The sequence below is a fragment of the Myodes glareolus genome, chromosome 3, assembly GCF_982192425.1.
Source record: "Myodes glareolus chromosome 3, mMyoGla1.1, whole genome shotgun sequence".
Classification (NCBI taxonomy): domain Eukaryota; kingdom Metazoa; phylum Chordata; class Mammalia; order Rodentia; family Cricetidae; genus Myodes; species Myodes glareolus.
Window position 1 is genome coordinate 75177408 of NC_142028.1, and position 20280 is coordinate 75197687.

A 20280-nucleotide genomic window follows, 5' to 3' on the forward strand; every position below is an offset into this window, starting at 1 on the left:
AGTTCATTATCTCAAGGGTGCCTCTGTAGCACAGGTACATACACCATTATTCTCTGCCTTGGGAACACAGCTACTGTCAATACCACAATCTGGAGAATCTCACATTTTGCCTGCATGTGTGAGGCTTTCTCTGAATACCAGCTCTGCAGTCCTCTCCCCAATGGGTCGTCTATCCTTAGCATTTGCTGAGTCAATGTGTATTCATGAATCGCTGTGCCAGTATTCCAGTGTCTCTTTCGTAAACTCGCGTGACCCATAAACCCGCACTGTAGGACTACCAGGTGCAACGAACTAAATGAGTAATCAATGACAAAGGTGAAGTAACCAACACATTGTTTCTGAACGTTAGACAATTTTAAATGCTGAGTCGGCAGAGGGTTCCGTTTGACCATCTGTAGTCTATTTACTCCATTTCTCCACGCTTAGCAAATGGGTCCAAGACGGGAAGAATGATACAAAGCTGGTTTGCAAACCCGACAATGTGACTGATGGGGTTAGATCCACCCACAGTCTCGGATTAAAAACAGCTTAATTTTCGTCCTTGGCGGCCCACAATCTCTTTAGCCCTTCTGAAGCCTTGTTACGCCAGGGTCGAGGCCAGGTGCCAGTCCACTACTTTCTAGACCCTTTCACACAGTCAAGCAAGTCGGCCTTGCCTCCCCTAAGTCTCTGACCCTCTCGCGTTAGCGGGCTCAATCCCCGCAGCTGTCCTCGTCCCTTCCTGCTTCGCCGTCTTTCCCCAAACAGCCGAGGCCTCTGCCCCCTCCTCACATCTCCAACTTCCCAGAGTCAGTCTGTCCACCCTCCCGACCTGTGGCTAGGGGCCGGGAGGCCCAGCCCGCTTCTCACCTGCATTGCCACGGCGGGACAGGCGCAACCACTTCCTCTTCCGGTTTCTCGCGCTGCCGGCTGTGCCCACCAATCAGAAAACTCAAAACGCGGCCCGCCCAACGGCTTCCGGTTCCTGCCCGGTTCCCGAGCTAGCTGGGTCAGAGGTCAGGAGTGGAGCAGCCTCCCTGGCCCGGGCCGGCGCGGGAGGGCAGTGTGATGGCCTCGGAGCGCCCGGAGCCAGAGGTGAGGGGCGGGCGGGCGCGGGGCCGAGGCCCGAGGGCAGGCGTGTAGCAGCCTCCACCCTCCGGAGCCTCGAGGAGGCCGTAGCTGTTTTGTTTACTCAAATGTCATCGTGGTCCGCGTCTCCCATCCACAGACCTAGAGATAATGGTGCTGACAAAACTCGTGTTTGGGTTAATAGTTGCGGTTTTCATTGGGTCACACCGAAGCTGACCGACTTTGCGGATTTTTGCATCTCATCAGCTGGAATGTAATCAATAGCATTAGTTGATTACTCTTTAGCGTCCATGCTTTTGGAAAAGCCCTGCAACCATCGTAGCAGGCTTAACTTCCCAGATCCTGTTTCCTTCTTTATAAAAATCTTTGTTCTGTGATGTGGCTTGGGGAGAACAAGTTAAGTCACATGAGGCGCCCCTTAGATGCGAAGAACTCGTGTAAGGAATCTGGCATTTTTTTTCTCTTATAGAGAGCAGAAAACCGAAAATCAGAGCAGGCAAGGTGCCTTATCATGCTGAGATACCTTAGGATTACTCATTCTAGCCGAATTAGAGGGTCTGAGAAGGAAACAAAAATCTTAGATTTGACTAGAATGTCCAGAACGACAGCAGAATATTTAGGAGGGAAGGGTGATGGATGTGTCTAATGATGCAAATAGTAATGGTTGCTTGTATGATTCTCACTACGTGTCAGCCACCATTCTGAGCACCTTACTGTTACCAGCTCTTTCCACCCTATAAGGTAAACACCATTATCACCCCCCTTTCAGAAAACTGGGGTACAGCTATTAAAAGGAGCACAGTTGCACAGCTAGTATTAGGGCTAGAACTCCCAAATAGATGGTCTAACTCTAGACCTACCAGTTGTCCTCTGACCTACATGTGTGCACTATGACATGTGTGCTTTTCTGTGTGTACACAGAGTACGTATATATGTATACATATGTAGGAGTACACGCACGTGTATGGCTGTGTGAATGTGATGAAGAAGCTACACATGTGAAAAAAAAAAATGAGCAGTATAGAAACAGAATGCCAAGAAGCAAAGCGGTGTTTGGAGTTGTTAGGTTCCCAAGAGAGAAAGAGGAGTGCTGCTCTGGACCCAAAGTTGTGCTGCGTGTTAGGTGGATGCAGAGTGTAAGACTGATACCCTTCTAAGCTTTGAGGAATAAGTGAACATTGGATTGCAGTGGGTGTGTCCGAGGAGCAAATGAGGATGTTTCAGGTTTAATGGCACATTTGACCTCCCTCTGTAAGCAGTTAGGTGGAACTCAGGAGGTTTAAGTTCTCTAAGTATCTAGTACAGGTACAACCCTTATGAAATAATCACTCATGTTATCCCTGTTCACAAACGAAGAAACTGACAGAGCCAGCATTTGGTCCAATGCTCTTAACACTCTGCTACCTGCTTTTACTGTAGTGGTGGGTAAGGGGGCTGAGACTGGGGAGAGAGAAGTTCACGTTGAGATCGTGCTAGAAGTTCAGGTTTATAATGGTGAAAGGCTTCAGCTAGGAGGGAAGGATCTACATTATGTTGTAGGAAGATAGCACATGTTTTAAAAAGAGGTTAGAGAATAATTTGGCCCCTTATCTCAAAGATACAAGAACAAAACCCAGGAAAAAGGAAGCACAGACCTGCAGCACTTTATTCAGGTTGGCGTAAATGGTATGTAGGGTTCAATGAATATTCTTAACAATGATAGCCTCCCTCTGCCATTGTACTTACCCCCCCTGTTCGCAGTATCCCTACAAAGATATCCTTATCTTATCTAGCTATTAAAGAGATTGAAGCCTGGAAAAAAATTTCAGTAACCTGCAAGGTCACATGCATAACATATAATAGAACACATTAGAATCTGGGGCTCTGACGCCAAACGCCTGCTTTGTCTTGTTTATCAGGCTATTTCAAAAGTTGTGCACATCAGACTCCGGGGAGGTTAACATTGAGGTCTTGAAGCTCTGTATGAATGTGAATGCTATGAAACATAACTAATTAAAGCAATTCTCAAACAGTGATATGAAAAAAATGCCCAGGGGAACAACTTAAAATGTGGATTCTTGATCTTCTTCAGCTCTTCATTCAGTTGGTCTCTGGTGGTACTCACGAATCAAGTGTGCATTTTAATAAATAGCTCAGGTGATTCTGATGCAGCTGGTGCTTGAAGCCCACTCTGAAAAACATTCCAGCTGCTTAAATTAAGCTAGCCTTCTGGTTATGATAAAGTATATATTGAATGTATGACACCTTAGAAGGTTTTGGGAATGTTTGAATCAAAGAATCACAGATAACAGGGGAATTTGCCCAGAAAGCTAGGCAGGCATTCCTGGTTTCGAGATGGATTCTGTAAGAACTGACAGGTGAACCAGGCTACAGTTAAGCCTTGGAGACATCAGTCATTCAGAACAGCATTGAGAGCAAGAGAAAGGTTAAGAATTGTAAAGCCGAGTGCTCCAATGTGTGTTCAGTAATGCAGTGACTGGTCACTGCCCTCCATCCGGAGCATCTCATGTAGTGAGCTCTAATGGACCTTCACCGTCCCATCCTCCTAGGATCCTATACAGGATCAGGCTGCTTTGTTTCTTGCTGTCATAAAACCACATTTCTTTATCCATTAACAGGCTTACTCAGTTTTTAATGATATAATAACTAAGGTGATTATTCAGTTTTTGTGAATGATAGGTAAGTCATTCTGCTGGGAGTACAGGTTTGGGGTGGTTGTGAAAAAACCAGGGGTGGGGGGATCAGAAAGGCTGCTGACCAAGAAATCAAGCTTCTTAAAATTTACCACTCTGACAAAATGATCGGTTTCTTCCTGTGAGAGTACCGCTGCCATAGTGTATGTGTGGATGGAGAATGAGATGTCCAGAGTCATCTTTGGCAGGGGTTTGTATAGTAGAAAAATGAGGATGCTGTTGGACTGGCCACCTCTGTGATAGGCGTGTGAGTGGAGAATGTGACCCACAGAACCTTGACATGAGTGAGCTATCACCTAGGAGGCTTCATTCGCTCAGGAATTTTAAACTATTCAATGAAGGCTTCTTCAATGTCTGCTGTGGATAAGACTGAGGCAGTTACTGGCGAGTGTTCATGTAGCAGATTGGATACTTACTGGGTCTCATGTAAATCAGTTTGCCAAGCCCAGGAGTGTACAAGCAGAAGAAAGCACCTCTCCTGCCTTTAGGAGCTTATGGTTTATAAGAGAAACTCATGTAAACGTGTGTGAAAACACACCATAGAAGGTAAGTTCCCTTCATCAATGTGGTGGTCTGTGTTGGGAGCACCTTTCATGACAGCAGGGATAGCCGTCAGCTCTGCTGCCTCTCCTCTTGCTGTGTAGGCTCCTTGGACAAGCTGCTTGCATGGGATGTGTCTATACTGGCCACTCAGTGTCCTCTTTTCTTTTCCTTTATCTCATTAGGTAGAAGAAGCTGGGCAGGTGTTTCTGTTAATGAAAAAAGATTATCGAATCTCCCGAAATGTTCGCCTGGCTTGGTTCCTTAATCATCTGCATCAAACTGTTCAGGCCACACCCCAAGAGTTCCTGGTATGTCCTAGTGACTGACAGGTGGGAGGTGAGGGCATGGCCCAGAAGATATTCTCTCTCTCTCTCTCTCTCTCTCTCTCTCTCTCTCTCTCTCTCTCTCTCTTTTCCTTAGAGCTCTAAGGCTGGGAGGGGCGGTGGCTTTTCCTGTGAAGTGCTTCCTTACGGGAAATTTGTTGACACATTTTTCTAGCTAGTGCAGCAAAGGATGTGGAAAAGTGGAACCAGTGCAGGGTCATTTTGGATATAGGAGGCAGGTCTTGGAAACATTCCTGTGCAGGACTGACTCCCTTGGACGGCATAGCAGCACTTTTGGTTGGTTTTAGGATCGTGTTTGTTTTGCAGATGAGGACAGTGATGCTAAAGAGGTTGCGTACTTTCTCTGCAGCCTCACAACTACAGCCAGACTGAATTGGGGTTCAGAGAAGAGAGGGTACTCTTCTCAGCCTTCTTTTTTTAACTTTTTTTAATGTGTCTGTGTGTGAGTGTATGTCACATGTGCGTAGGTGCCTATAGAAACCAGAAGAGGGTATTAGATACCTTGGGGCTGGAGTTACAGGTGCTTGTGGGCCACCTGACACGGTGTTTTCTCTGAGAGCACGACCCTTTCTTCCTCTTCCATCTTGTCAGCTTCAGTCTGAGCAGGAATTGGCAGTCCTCAGTGTTTTGCCCCCTGGATGGCAGCCAGATGAACCAGTGGTCCCAAGGCCCTTCCTTCTTGTCCCTTCCACCCGAGTCACCTTCCTGGCTTGGCAGTATCGTTTTGTTATTGAACTGGACCTCAGCCCATCTACTGGCATTGTGGTAAGTGGTTTGAGGAAAATAGTAACAAAGACAGGATGGGAATGAGAAGGAGAGAGAGAGCTGGAAAAGGTGAAAACAACCTCCTCAGCTTTATGGGAAAAGATAAGCTTGTGAATGGGTGATGGGTGTTCAGAATGGAGCCTGTTCTGTGTCCACGGGCACAGTTGGCCTTAAGAAAAGGGTCCTGCTAGCCCTGGAAACCTGCTTATTTCTGCACTCTGCTTAAAACCGCTTTGGCCTCCCTTGTGAGATCTCTCTCTTCATTGCCCTCAGGATGATTCCACAGGGGAGATCTTGTTTGATGAAGTTTTCCACGCTCTATCCCGTTGTCTGGGTGGGCTGCTTCGGCCCTTCCGAGTGCCTGGATCCTGTATCGACTTCCAGCCTGAGATCTATGTAACAATCCAGGCCTATTCCTCCATAATTGGCCTGCAGTCCCACCAGGTAGTGTATCTTTTCTCCCAGCTTGTACTTGCAGACTGAATTTCTGACAGCCTATTGAGACAAAGCCCTTATCCTGTCTCCACTGTTTGTACCCAGGCACCAGGTCCTCAGTTTTTCTGTCTCCCCGTCTCTTCCTCTCATTACATTTAGTGTGTCTGTGTGACTACACCTTGTTGGTGGAAGTCAGAGGACAGCGTGTGGGAGTCAGCTCTCTCCTTCTACCATGTGGGTTCCAGGGATGGGATTCAGGTCTTCAGACTTGGTAGCAAGCATCTACCTGCCAAGCCATCTCTCTGTCTCCCTCCACTCCGCTTCCCCTTGGCAGAGCCACAGTCACTCAGGCTGACCTTGAGTTTTCTGTGTAGCCAAAGATGGCCTTGAACTTCTGACCCTACGACTTCCACTTCTCAAAGGCTGAGATACAGGTGCGAGCCACCCAGGGCTTCGCACATGCTCAAAGGTACTCTACAGATCGAGCCACAGCCCGGCCTCTGCTGACTTCTTGAGCCTCCATCGTATTTACTCCTGCAAGTCTCTCCCCCTTGATTTGTTGCTCAGGTCTTAGAAGAGTTTCCTCTGGTGAGTTGGCATTGGCTAGACACATGCTTCTCTACCCATCCTGTAAATGTCTTTGCCGCCTGGCCTTTGACTGTATTATTTGCTCTCCCTGCCCCACACCTGGTGAAGACTCCAGCTCCCCCTCCCCTCAGCAACTCCTTTAGTTCTGTGAAGTGACTCTTGTTCTTCTGACTCCTGTCAGCAGCCCAGAACAGTCTTTTAGGATCCTTTTGTGAATTTTTTTTTTTTTTTTGGTTTTTCGAGACAGGGTTTCTCTGTAGCTTTGGAGCCTGTCCTGGAGCTAGCTCTTGTAGACCAGGCTGGCCTCAAACTCACAGAGATCCACCTGCCTCTGCCCCCGAGTGCTGGGATTAAAGGCATGTGCCACCACCACCTGTCTACCTTTTGTGACTTCTGAGCTATTATAGCCCCCAGGAACGTAATTTAAGAGCAGAGAAGGGTTATTTTCTGAGGGCCCAGTGCACTGTCAGGTGTAATGCTGACTGCATAAGTAATGTAAAGGTTTCTCTGCCAGCAGTGCAGCCTATCACAAAGCATTTCTTTTGGAAAATGTCCAAGTCTATTACTGAAAAATTGTTTTTGACTTAGATAAACACTGGCCCAATTTCCCCTCATCTACTCTTAGCCACCCTCAACTCACTGAAACTGACCCTTATGGCTATAGTGTCACCCTCAGCAGTCAGATTTTCTTTGAGAGTTAGGTGCCAAGAACAGCACCTAAAGGTCTGAAGCGTTAGCAGAACAGTTGGTACTTGCCAGGTCTCAAGGCAGGACTGCCAGCCCTTTGCCCAAGTTTCAAGTGTCTCCTAACACAGCCACTAACTGGTGGTTGTATGTTGTGTCTCCAAACAGAGGCCTGACTTTGCAGACACCTATAGCCAAGTCAGGAATAGCATAGCTGTTAGGTAATCATTCAAATGCTATTCCTCTTGGGAAATACTGACTAGAGCCTGAGCTATGCCATGTCCAGGCTAAGTCCTGGGGACACAGATTAACCAGATATTGTCTCTGTCCTGATGGAGTAGTTAAGAGCTTAGGAGGGAGATAGATGTTACAGGAGATAGTTCAACTGAGTATGGTAAAGGCATTGATAGGTTTTAACATAGGTACGGTGAGGACGCCAGTAGGGAACATCCACTAAAACCCAATCTTTTAGACAAAGCTGCATTTAAACTGAGTCTCTTTTTGAGACAAGATCTTACTAAATAGACCTGACTGGCCTGGCACTCTTATTTTCTGTCTCAGCTTTTCAGATACTAAGATTACAGATATGTGCCATCATCCCTGGCTCATGGATGGATGGATGGATGGATGGTACTAAGGATTGAACCTAGGGCCCCATGCATGCCAAACTAATGCCCTGCCCTGGAGTTATGTCTCCAGCTCACTTTTTATACTTTGTATTTGGAGATAGCGTCTGACCGGATTATCCGTAGCTTGAAGTCACTGTGTACCGTTGACCTTATGTATGATCCTTCTGCCTCAGTCTTCCAAATGGCTGGGACTGTAAGCCTGCACTACAAGTCATGGAGCACGAACTGAGGCATGTGGGAAAAATAAAGGTTAATGAATGATTCAAGAAGTGGAAGTGGGCTTTTCAGTCAGAGGGACTGGTAGTTAAAATAGTTAGCTTTAGGGAGAAGGGAACCACAAAAGTTTTGATTTGTACAAAGGGAAAAGTCACTTGTGTGTGGCCAGTATAGAAGGTAGATTGGGGGAGAGCCTTAAAGAGGGGAGAACAGACTATGAAGACAATTGAAATATGGGAGAGAGGGTGAGGTCTGAACAAAGACAGCAACTGTAGGCAAAGAGAGGATGTTTCTCTCTGTAGTTGCTGCAAACAGTATCCTGCTATTCCGAAAGAAAGGAAGGAAGGAAGGAAGGAAGGAAGGAAGGAAGGAAGATTGATTAAGGGCCAGTGAGGGGCTCTGGTTAAATGATGCTTGCCACCATGCCTGAAAACCTTACTTTGACCCCAAGACCAACAAGCTAGGAGAAAACCAGCTTCTGCAGCCCTCCAACCCCCCAAAAAGGTTAAATACATTTAAAGAAGAAGAAGAAGAAGAAGAAGAAGAAGAAGAAGAAGAAGAAGCAGAAGCAGCTTTTAAAAAGAAGTTAAAGGCCAGGCTGTGGTGGCACATGCCTTTAATCCCAACACTCAGGAGGCAGAGGTAGGCAGATCTCTGTGAGTTCGAGGCCAGCCTGATCTACAAGAGCTAGTTCCAGGGAGAAACCCTGTCTCTAAATAAATAAATAAATAAATAAATGGAAGAAGTCAAATTATGTTACTAATATGTCCCCTGAAGGAGATTTTAAAGCTGCCTTAAGAGAAATAACAAACCCTATCCATAATATAATACTCAAAAGGTACTGTTGTTAATGTTTTATGGACTTTGTAGTCTAAGTGGGTTAATCCTCTCTCACTGTATCTCTTCATCCAAAAGAGGAGGAAAACCATGGTGTACCTTCCAAAATAGATGGCTCGTGTCCTTTGTTTTTATAAATAGAACATTATTCCATGCAAAAAATAGGATTTTTAATGATTTTATTTATTTTTTGTGGGGTATCTTTTGAGCAAGATCTCAGTCCAAGGTGGCCCAGTGTTCAACATGTAGCCCAGGCTGGCTTCAAGCTCTTGATCAACTTGCCTTGTCTTCCTGCTGGGATTATAGGTGTGTACTGCTGCTTCCAGCTGTGAAAACTTACTATTCTATCCAGATGTATTTCAGTCTCCTATTGTCCTAATCGATAGGCGCTCATTCTCCTATTTCTGTGGTTCCAGTTCCTGACATTTCCTTCTGCTCGCCATCTTACAGACCTGGAGAATGGGTCCCAAGTCCCTTACCCAGTCAAGAACAGGGGATAAAGAAGCAGAAGTAGTTATTTGGCAGGAGGGCCGGGAAGGATGATCCTGAGGGCCACCATAGGTCCATCTGCAGGAGACACTTACTCATGATTGAGCTAGAAGAGCCCACAGAGAATGAGTAAGACGTAAAAGGTTCAAGCTTTGGGAATGGTGTGGCTTGGACAGTATAAGGAACCACTGGCAGTGGGACCAGGATCTAACTCTAGTGTGTGACATGACTCTGTGGAGCCCATTCTTTATGTAGAGATACCTGCTCAGCCTAGGCACGGGGCGGGGGCGGCGTTGGAGGAACCTTGGTCCTTCCTCAACAAGGGGATGGGACAGTCTTCATTGAGTTCCCGGGGAAGGCCTTAACCTTTCTGAGGAACAGATGGGAGGAGCGGTGGAGTGAAGGGAGGGAGAGGGAACTGGGATTGATATATAAATAATAAATACATAAATTTAAAAGGGGGGATTGGCTTTGGGGAAAAGAGGAGGAAGAGGAACCCTCTCTCCAGAGCCTTGAGGAAGAAAGAGCAAGCTTGGGCGGGTGTTCACCTCTGGCAGTCTTCAGAGGTGACGTCAGTGGCTTGGGGAGTAGTGCATCCTCTGGGTCAGCGATGAGTTCCTAGTGCCTGACTTACTTTCTCCCTGAAGAAGAGTGGGAATTATCTACTCCGGTTAAAAGAAAGGAAAGGGTTTTTATTGAGGGGGAATATGGATTTTGAACTTTAATCAGAGAAAGAGTCTTGAATGTGAAATGTATTTAAGAAGAAAAAGGAATGAAAGGACATAAATTAGAATAAGAAAAACTTTGTCAGGCAACAAAGTAGAAGTTTACAGACAGCATCCATAGCCTAACTTGGAAGGCACTAGAAGATCCTAGGATTGCCTTAAAGGAAGGGGTAGGGGGTGAGGAGCCCAGAGTGTAGGCCTGGAGACTTAGCGACACTGTGACCCTAGAGTAAGGTGGACAGTGACCTGAGCCCCTGAGCAGGATTGCAGTGTTTCTGGGTTGAGGTGCTGGAGTAGATTGAGGAGGTGGAACTGGATGTGAAGTTAGGCTCCGGGTGCCTGTTGGGTGAGAAGTCAGAACTCCCCAAAGAGAGATATGCAAAAGAATAGATGTGTGATGTCTAGCGCTCTGCCCACCCCATCTCAGCTTGTCCCTTGTGTTTCTCAGGTTCTGGTACAGGGTTGCCTTTTGGACCCTTCCCAGCGGGAGGCATTCCTGCAGCAGGTGTATGAGCAGCTTTGCCTCTTTGAGGATAAGGTGGCCACTATGCTGCAACAGCAGTATGAGCCCCAGAGCCAGGTAAGTGGAAAAGAAAGCGGGCAGAAGCCCTTCAGAGAATACCTAAGAACAGAGGGTAAAGAGGAACCATGGCCCACTAGAGAAGGGAGAGCACAGACAAGGGCTAAGCAAAGGACAAAGTGAGCCGCAGCTGGAGCACTAGTAAACAGGCAGGACAGGCTCCCTGCTAGACACAGGCAGCTCACAAACTCGTGCTGGGAGAAAGGATGTTTGTTTGTTTTGCCTTTTCTTTTTTTCTTCTTCTCCAGTCCTGGGTCTGGAAGTGACCATGGGCAGCTTTGATCTCTGTTTAGCATTTCGCACAATCAGGATAAAGCTGGTTGACTTGCTGGTGTGTTCTGCCTTGTACTTTGGAGACTGTAGAAGTGGCTGTGCAAATAGTGTTGGGCGACTGCTGTGTATTTGCCTGGTTATGAATACTTGGGAACAGTGATGGGGAAATATGGAAAGGAGCCTTTCTTGGTGAAAGGTGGAGAGATGCCTCAGTAGAGTCTGACTCTTTATCTGACGCTTTGCTCTCTTCCCGGTTGCGGTTCAACCTGCTCATATGCTGGGCATGGGCACACAGCAGAGCAGAGAATGGAACTTGGGGTACTTAGGATTATGCCTGTCTGACCTGGGTAGTACTGGGTCCTGAGTCCCAGTTTGAGGGCTGGGTGTAAACTCAATGGTAGACATGTGCCTGACACATGTGAAGTCCTAGGTTCAGTATCCTGTACCAAACAAGAGAGACAAGGGAACTCTGATTTTGCTGTAGGTGGGGCAGCAGTGCTATCGGTACCATTCCTCCTTTTCTGTAATTTTGGGCCAGGCAGAAGACCAGTCCCCAGAATCAGGGGAGTCCTTGGGCCGGAAGGTAGGCGTCTCCATGGTGACAGCTGATCTTGGACTGGTCAGTATGATTCGTCAGGGCATCTTGGCACTGCAGCTACTGCCTTCAAACTCCAGTGCAGGTCAGTAAAAGACCTATTGGTGTAAGGGGGAAGTGGGTTCTTTCTGAGCCTCTCTCCCACTTTCTGGGAGAGAGAACTCCCCAGAATTAATGAACCCCAGGCTTTGTTTCCTTGTTTGCCAACTCTGAGCATATTCCCAGAACTCTCAGCACTAACAGAAACCTGATGTGAAGGACGCCATCTAGGAAATCTGTGGTGTAGGAGCACCTGCGGGAGGGCAGGAGGAAAGGGGAAGAAGAAAGGTGCTGGGAGTGGGTAAACTGCTGGTGGGCAGACACTGAGGTCTCCAGGGCTCTTACTTCCTGTCTCAGGTATCATCGTGATCACAGATGGGGTCACCAGTGTCCCTGATGTTGCCGTATGTGAGACACTACTGAACCAGCTCCGCAGCGGCACTGTGGCTTGTTCCTTCGTGCAGGTGAGGGCTTTCTAGGAAGGAGGAGTGGAAAGTGGGGTATCTCACAAAGTCAGGAATGGCCGATTACTGTTTTACAGGCGAGATTTCCCAAGTGAAGATGATGACATGGTTTCCTGGGGAGAAGGTACCAGGTCTAGAGCAGGGTAGGTGACAGTAGGGGAGAGAACTCTCATTGTTGTTGGTTTTCCTCAGGATTTGTCCCCTTTTCTTAACGTTGTGGGGAACAAAATAGAAACTTTGAAATCCGAGTCAGTTCTAATCCCGTCTGCTTTAGTTACACGGGTCAGAAAACCCAGCTCAGACTAGCTTAACCAAAGTAGGAACGGGAGGCCCATTCAGGAAACTACCACTCATTTGGATGGATGGTCTCGCAGGGCAGGGAGCGAGAGCGATGGGAAGCAAGGCCCGAGGATAGATGTAACCAGGGCATGAATATCGTATTCTGCTTTGTAAAGAAGGTTTGAGTATAATCCATTGAGTGATGAAAGTGTGTGGAGGGAAAGGTGGGTTTGTGTTTTACAAGGACAGTTTACTAATGATAAAGACAAGATGGCAAATTCAAACCTGTGCATGTGTTAGATGTGCCTGTAGTTCACCGCATAGCCTTTAGAATTAAGCCTGCCAGGTTGAACCTTGGCATTGTTATTAGCTCTGTGACATTGGGTACATGGCTCTCTCTAGGTAGGATTCATCTGTCAAAGGAGATTGTAAGAGTGCTAACCTGATGGGCGAGACTATGCACTTAAAGTGCGTAGGGTGCGCATATGTGGGTAACAAAGGACGGCTCTTCGTGGCAGTTGGATACACAGATCCTGATGCTGAGGAAACAGCAGGAGTTGAGAGGTCTCAGGAGAGCCCCAGGGAACACCAGCAAGGAACGAGAGGCAGTGTGATGTCAGAAGTCGGAGGTTTGGAAGGAAGGGGTGGTTCACTTAGTGAGAAACAGCAGAAAGATCAAGTAGAGCAAGGAATGAAAAGTGCCCCTTGGACTTGTTGATCAGGAAGTCACATGGAAAGTTTTTGAGCCATTTCAGTGAAGAGGTGATACAGGAAGTGTGGATTGCAGTGGATAGGAGAGGAACAGGTGAAGATAAATGTTGACGTGAGAAATTTGCCTGCCGTGAGGAGCAGGAGAGACTGGTAGCCAAAAAGAAATAAAGAGCATTTTGTTTTGTTTTTTTCTGTTTGGTTTAGTTTGCTTTTTAAGGTGGACACTCAAGCATGGTTCTTTTATCTAACTGGCATATATTCATTGCATAATAATAGGTTTTATAGACATTGTCATACAAGTAGGTATTTCATCTGCCGTGGCCGTACTTACTCCTGTACCCTCACTTTCTCCTACCTCTCGCTTGTCCTTTGTTCCCTCAGTGTCATCTCTCCTTGATGCTATCATAGATAGGCAAATCATTTTATTTATCTGCGTAAAATCTAGGATCTACAAATGAGAGAAATGAAATATATGCTTTTTGAGTCTGACTTTTATTGCACTTAATGTGATTGCCTTCTGGTGATCAATGTTCCTTCCACAGCAGCATGATGTAGTTCTTTATCACTGAGTAAAGCTCCATTGTGGGGACTGGAGAGATGGCTAAGTGGTTAAGAGGACCCAGGTTCAATTCTCAGCACCTACATGGCAGCTCATAATTGTCTGTAACTCCAGTTCCAGGGGATCCAATACCCTCACATAGGCATACATACAGGCGAAACACCAGTGCACATTAAATAAATAAAAAAATCCATCGTGTATATAGACCACATTTTTTATTCATCTTTCATTGGACACCTAGGCTGATCATTTAACTTCGCTGTTGTGACTATGGCTGCAATAACCATAGATATGAGGTATTTCTGTGGTGTGCTGACCTATTTAGAGTTTTGGGGGCACATCCCAAGAGTTGTCAAGCTGGGCCATATGGGAGTTATACTTTTAGTTTTTTGAAGACCCTTCATGCTGATTTCCATAATGGCTGAGGTAATTTACATTCCTGCCAGCAGTATGTAAGGGTCCCCTTCTCTCCACATTCTTACTGGCATTTGAGGTTTTCTTAACAGTAGCCATTCTGACTGGGAGAGAGAATCTCTGTGTATTTTAATTTCCTTTTTTGTTTGCTTGTTCATAGTTCTAAAGGGGTCATGCTGTCTGAGAGTGGTTTAAAAATTAGGGGGAAAAACAGAAAAAGGACCTGGTAGTGTAAAATCTCTAAAGTGACAGGAAAACATTGTCCCTAGAAACAGATGGAACAATTCTTCATGAACAACTCTCTCTCTCTCTCTCTCTCTCTCTCTCTCTCTCACTGACTTAGAAGTTAAAATGCAGATAAATTCTGTCAAGGGTCTCTGCTTCCTCTCAGAAGTAGACAATAAATCCATAAGGAGGGAAGAAGGAACTGATTTGAAGACAGTCCTGAAGATGTAGCTGGGTGGGGTATTGTGTTTTGACATAGAGCAGCCTACACAGCTCCTTCACTAAGGCACCAGTGTAGACACTGGCTGGGGTTTAGGGGGTAAGAAGAAAATAGGGGGGCAGATATTTAACAGTGATGGTTTCAGAGTGGCCTGATCGTAGGGTCGAGGCTGGGTTGGGTAATGTGGGTTAGGATGGTCCGGATAGACTCAGAGATAACAGAGGCCAAAGACCTGGCAGACAATCTCAATGAGGTCAAAGCACAGCAGGAAGAGGGTGGAAAGAAGCTAAAGGGGTATTGTACCGTGGGATGTGGCAATTTGGAATTGCAAAGATGAATTCTTTCCAAGTGAAGCCAAGGGCCACTGTGTAGACAGCTGCAGGTGTGTGGAATAGAGATGAAGGTTAGGAACTGAATGGCCAGGAAATTAAATGAGTCATGTAGAGCAGGTCTGTAGACATTTTCTGCAGAGGTCAGGCACTGAGTATTTAAGTTTATTGGGCCTTCTGTTTCGTAGCTGCTTGGCTTTGCTGTAGCGGTGTGAAAGCAGCCATAGACACAGTGCAAGATGAATGGGTGTGGATGTTCACAAACCCTCATTAACAAAAAATAGATGGGTTTGGCCTTGGATTAGAAGTGGTTTGATCTCCAGCCGTGGTGCTGGTATTACCAAATCTTATTTTCAGTGCAGGTTCTCAGGCCCCACACCAGACATATGCTTTAACAACCTCCCAAAGGCTTTTGTATGCAACCTTAAAGTTTAAGAAGCACTTTGTAAGAAGTGTATTGACAGGAAGCCAGTGGAACAGTTGCCAAAATCTGTAGAGAAGGGAGAAAAGTGTTTGGCCTGGAAGAAGGAGGGCATAGGACGATATGGCCAGCTGGCTTGGGTTTCAGATAGAAGGACAGGTGCAGGGTGCTTGTCTGTCCTGGGTGCACTGTGGCCCACTGCCCCTCCGCGTCTGGGATACAGAAGCAGGAGTTTCCCTCTCCTGCTCTCCGTTTCCTGGTCCTCTGGTGGAACAGGGTCTTCACTTGCCCACTCTCTCCAGGTGGGAGGAGTTTACTCTTACGATTGTAGCTTTGGCCATGTGCCCAATGTGGAATTGATGAAGTTCATTGCAATGGCGACATTTGGCTCCTACCTGTCCACTTGTCCTGAACCTGAGCCAGGCAACCTGGGTCTGACTGTCTACCACCGGGCATTTCTGCTCTACTCCTTTTTGCGCAGTGGGGAAGCCCTGAACCCTGAATACTACTGTGGTAAGTGGGTGGGGAAAGGGTGGCTATAGAATGGTGTGGCCTTGGCTCTGGGAGGGCTGCTAGTCCAGCTGGGGCTGGCTTCTCTGGTACTTTCTCTTATAGGGATTTCGGTGTAGCCCCTCCCTACCCATCCATCAGCTGACAGATCACCATTTTTCCCTTCTCCATCTTCATGGGCCCTCCAGGTTCTCAGCACCGCTTGTTTAATGAGCACCTGGTCTCCGCAAGCAGCAACCCTGCCCTGGCCTTGCGCAGAAAGAAGCACACTGAGAAAGAGGTGCCAGCTGACTTGGTCAGCACTGTGTCTGTACGCCTTCGAGAGGGCTACAGTGTCCGGGAGGTTACGCTAACTAAAGGTAAGAGTCACTACACCCTTCTACAGTTTCACAGGTTTCTGGTAACTTATATGTGTGCGGACCTGCTAGACAAAGGGGGACACCCGCATACCACTCATCTAAGTGTCCCCATGAGAGACTCTGCTTGTCATTTAAGACAAATGGGCTTTGAGGTGCTTTCAAGGCTGAGTACTCTTTGCACCTAGTTCCCAGTTCCGTCTCCAGCCCAAGGTAAAGAGCCGAGGGGGTATGGTGTCTACGTTGGATGTCGGGCTATGGTCCGGAAATGTATGGAACTGTATTTGGAACTCTGGCCAGGCTTGAGTTCCATAAGATACGTGAGGCTTTGAGTAGGACTCGGGCCTGAAGTCCTGCTTCTTCTAACCCCCACTTGCCCTGCTGCCCCTGCAGGAGGCTCCCAGCTGGAGGTGAAGCTTGTGCTGCTGTGGAAACACAATATGCGCATTGAGTATGTGGCTGTGGCACCCTGGCCCCTAGAGCCTGAGGGCCCTCGAGTTACACGGGTAGAAGTGACAATGGAAGGCGGTTATGACATTTTACATGATGTGTCCTGTGCACTGAGACAACCTATTCGCTCACTGTATCGTACTCATGTTATCCGCCGGTTCTGGAACACACTGCAGAGGTAAATAAGGTCACCTCTTAATGAAGAGTGCCCCACTTGTAGAACAACACATCTGGCAGCTGAGGGGAGGGACTCAGTGTACCATGTTCATGTCCAGGGTTCTTTGAAGCCCTGAGGTTCCCTTCATCTGCCCCCAGCAGTTTGCTGTAGCTCAGGCTTGGTCCTTGTTCTGCAGCATTAACCAGACAGATCAGATGCTGGCCCACCTTCAGTCCTTCTCCTCAGTGCCGGAACACTTCACACTTCCCGACAGCACCAAGAGTGGAGTGCCCCTCTTCTACATTCCTCCTGGCTCCACCACCCCGGTAAGAGGTCCTGAAACTCCGTAGCCCCGTTCATGTGGTCTAGACTTGAGGCCAGAACCACCACTGTTCCTTCTCTCTCAAGTCTGAGGCACCCAAACCAGTTTTAGCCTTGAAAGCATCTTTCCTCTTCCTGCATCCTAATGCCCTAGGAAAATTATTAATACAAAAAGAGGGCCTGAACAGATAGATCATCCTAGCAAGCAGATGGACATTCTGCAGGATGTTTAGGTGACGGTATCCTCACAGACTACCATTTTCCTTGCACATGGAGATGCAGCCCTTGGGCCTCCCTTGTCTGCTCATTACCTGTTTTCACCACCACCAGCCATGTGAACTGAGTACTTCTTGAAGACCACAACTTCAGTTCTGGACTCTCTCCTACTGGGCCTACAGCTGGTAGCCTGGTGCAGTGAGCACAGGGACCCTGGGAGTGTGCAGTGGCCTCGTCATTAGGCCTTGCCAACTCTCAGCAGTTTTCCTCTGAAGTCAGCAGTATAAGATAGGCAGGTTCCATCCTCCTGCTGGGTCAGCAGGGCTGTCCAGTCCATTCCCCAGTCAGTCATCCTGACATATCCTTCACGCTGAAAACCAGTTTTTGCCTTTGTCCCAGACTGGCCTGTGTGCCTTAACCACAACCCAATTTTGACACCCCCCCCCCCGAACTAGTTTAGCATAACTCTCTTTGCTACTCTGAGGTTGTATTCTGCTTCTCTACAACTATTTCCCAAGGGCTGATCTTTCTGTCCCCAGGTGCTTTCCCTTCAGCATAGTGGTTCCGACTCATCCCATGCCCAGTTTGCCGCCTACTGGAAGCCAGTGCTTTCCATGGATGCTAATTCCTGGCAGAGATGGCTGCACATGCATCGCCTGGTGCTAATCCTGGAGCATGACACGTGGGTACTCTCAGGCCTGGGCCTTGGCTCTGATGGAGGAACACACTGGGGAATGGGGCTGATGGGAAGAGTGCCAACTGTGGCCAAGCCTTCCTGCTCATCAGCTTCCATGACCTCAGGGTCATAGAAGGGCTAGCAGATCTGACCCCACTCTCCCACCCTGTCCCTAGACCACTCCCTAAGCACTTGCACACCCCGGGCAACAATGGCCGCTATAGCACTATCCAGTGCAGAATCTCACACTCCTCACTGACCTCTCTGCTGCGAGACTGGAGCAGCTTTGTGCTGGTTGAGGGCTATTCCTACGTCAAGCTGCTCTCCAGGTGGGCAAAGTGGTATTTCCTTATCCTTCTCCACACCTCTTCCCAGTCTCTCCCTCCAACCTCAGCGTTCATCCATACTCCTGAAGACCATTTACTGTAACTCAGGAGTGCTCACTTAGTTCCATTTCTCCCCAGTGGCCCAGACCAGCCCCCTTCCTCCTTCTACATGGTCCGCATTATTTCCAAGACCCCATGCATGGTTCTTCGTCTGGGGTTTCCAATTGGCACACCAGCCCAGGCCCGGCATAAGGTAAGCTAGCCTCTGCCTGCCCTTATTGACATCTGACTGAAGAGTTCTGGCTGTTGATGACCTGTTTTCTCAGTCCTCCTGACTCAGTAAGGAGAGGTGCCCCCAGTCCCAGTGAGGCTTGAGGACCATGAAAGGGCAGGTTCTCTCTCTTACTCTGGATCCCTTCTCCCAGACCTGGAGGGCTTGGGAATCAGGGAGTCTGGTCACATTTTCCCACAGATTGTGTCAGGCCTTCAGGAAGAGATCCTGCGCCTTCGTTTCCCTCACCGGGTACAAAGTAAGGAGCCGACACCCAAGGTGAAGCGAAAAGGACTAGGGGGCATTGCTGGTGGCAACTCTCCCTCCAAGTCACCCCCCACACTGGGACCACAGCAGGCCCTGTCTGATCGGCCGTGCCTTGTAGTCCTTCATAAACCACTAGACAAGCTCCTTATCAGGTGAGTATAGAGGACAGGGAAGAAGCCTCGGGGCACGAGAGAAGACTGAGTAGAAATCCTCTGGAGAGCTGCCCTGTTTCTCAGGTATGAGAAGCTACCCCTGGACTACAGAGCACCCTTCTTGCTGACACTGGAGCCACCAGGACCATTACCCCTGGTGTCAGGCCGCTCAGCCTCATCCAGCCTCGCATCGTTGTCGCGCTACCTCTATCATCATCGCTGGCTGTGGAGTGTCCCATCAGGCCTGGCCCCAACCCTGCCACTCAGTGCCATCGCCCAGCTCCTCTCTGTTCTCACCGAGTACGTCTCCAAGCCAGCAGGGCAGCTAGGGCAAGGAGAGAAATAAGTGTAGGCTCTGGGGTGGACAGTGACCTAAGCCGAACACTTCCCATCTCTAAGCACCGTTGTCGATCCAGAGTTCCTGCTGTTGCCTTCCCGCTCTGTACTCCCCAGCTCTGCTAATTTTGGCCTCTGGTCCTACTTAGACCTGTGCACTCTAAGAAACTGCTAATTTCTGCAGGCCTCCAGTGGACTAGGTCACATGTCAGCTCCTGGGAGGTGGGAAGTTGGAGCACTGAACTAAATTTCTCTTTCCTCATCTTTCTGCTCTGTCCTGTTTTTTTGGGGCTTCAGGGTCCGGCTTTCTGAAGGATTCCACTTTGCCTGTAGCGGGGAAGGAATCATCAACATGGTTTTGGAGCTTCCAGTTCAGGTGTGAGCCGTCCCTCCTGAAACTAACCCCAAGGATCATCAGAACCTTGGGACACTTGCCTTCAGTTGGGTGGTGACTGCTAGAAACCGCCTCACCAGATTAAGGGACCTAGGCCTCTCCACTGCCGGGGTTTTGCATAGGATCTTCCGTTTATCCACAGAATGAACCACTGGGGCAGGCTGCAGCTGAAGAGAAGCACACATGTGTTGTCCAGTACATCCTCTTCCCCCCACACTCTACCTCCACTAAAGACAGGTAGGTGAGACTCTGACCTCCTAACCACCTCTGCAGAGTCCCCTCCACAGGTTACCTGAATGTCTGGCTACCATACTGTAATATGACCTCTATCCCAAACCAGAGCAGAGAGCTGCTGGTTTTAGATGATCCCTGCTGGGTACATACATGCTTGTCTGCGTAGGCTGTGTGGCTATCCTTGTCCCCCTGCCACCAGCTGCCACTGGACTTCTTCCAGGCTTAAACCCCCTCCTCTTCTAGCTTCTCAACAGATGATGACAATGATGTGGAGGTGGAGGCCCTCGAGGGGGATTCAGAGCTCAACCTGGTCACCGAGGTATGGGTGGAGCCTCAGTATGGACGAATTGGACCTGGCCCTGAAAGCTGGAAACACCTGCAGGATTTGACATACTCTGAGATCCCTCAAGCTGTGAGTGACCCCAGAACTGTCCTCTACCTCCTACCAGATTATACTGTGCTTGGGGGCTGTAGCTATGCACTTCTTGG

The 20280-nt window shown here is 48.1% G+C and overlaps 1 protein-coding gene across 8 annotated transcripts in view; it reads left to right on the forward strand.

The window, feature by feature from the left end:
• The first annotated feature begins 966 nt into the window (after positions 1-966).
• Positions 967-20280, forward strand: part of Szt2 (SZT2 subunit of KICSTOR complex) — a 45811-nt gene continuing 26497 nt past the window's right edge. For all 8 annotated transcript variants that reach the window (XR_007235185.3, XR_007235186.3, XR_015004920.2 and 5 more), the window contains exons 1-19: positions 967-1074; positions 4487-4612; positions 5240-5413; positions 5687-5857; positions 10465-10596; positions 11408-11549; positions 11861-11967; positions 15428-15638; positions 15824-15994; positions 16385-16619; positions 16795-16924; positions 17675-17817; positions 17988-18140; positions 18276-18390; positions 18610-18827; positions 18912-19127; positions 19461-19539; positions 19700-19794; positions 20035-20203. Coding sequence is in view for 4 of the 8 variants with exons in the window: in XM_048450487.3 (XP_048306444.3) it covers positions 1048-1074; positions 4487-4612; positions 5240-5413; positions 5687-5857; positions 10465-10596; positions 11408-11549; positions 11861-11967; positions 15428-15638; positions 15824-15994; positions 16385-16619; positions 16795-16924; positions 17675-17817; positions 17988-18140; positions 18276-18390; positions 18610-18827; positions 18912-19127; positions 19461-19539; positions 19700-19794; positions 20035-20203 (2814 nt within the window). In the remaining 4 variants the exon portion in view is untranslated. The remainder of the gene's footprint in view (positions 1075-4486; positions 4613-5239; positions 5414-5686; positions 5858-10464; positions 10597-11407; positions 11550-11860; positions 11968-15427; positions 15639-15823; positions 15995-16384; positions 16620-16794; positions 16925-17674; positions 17818-17987; positions 18141-18275; positions 18391-18609; positions 18828-18911; positions 19128-19460; positions 19540-19699; positions 19795-20034; positions 20204-20280) is intronic.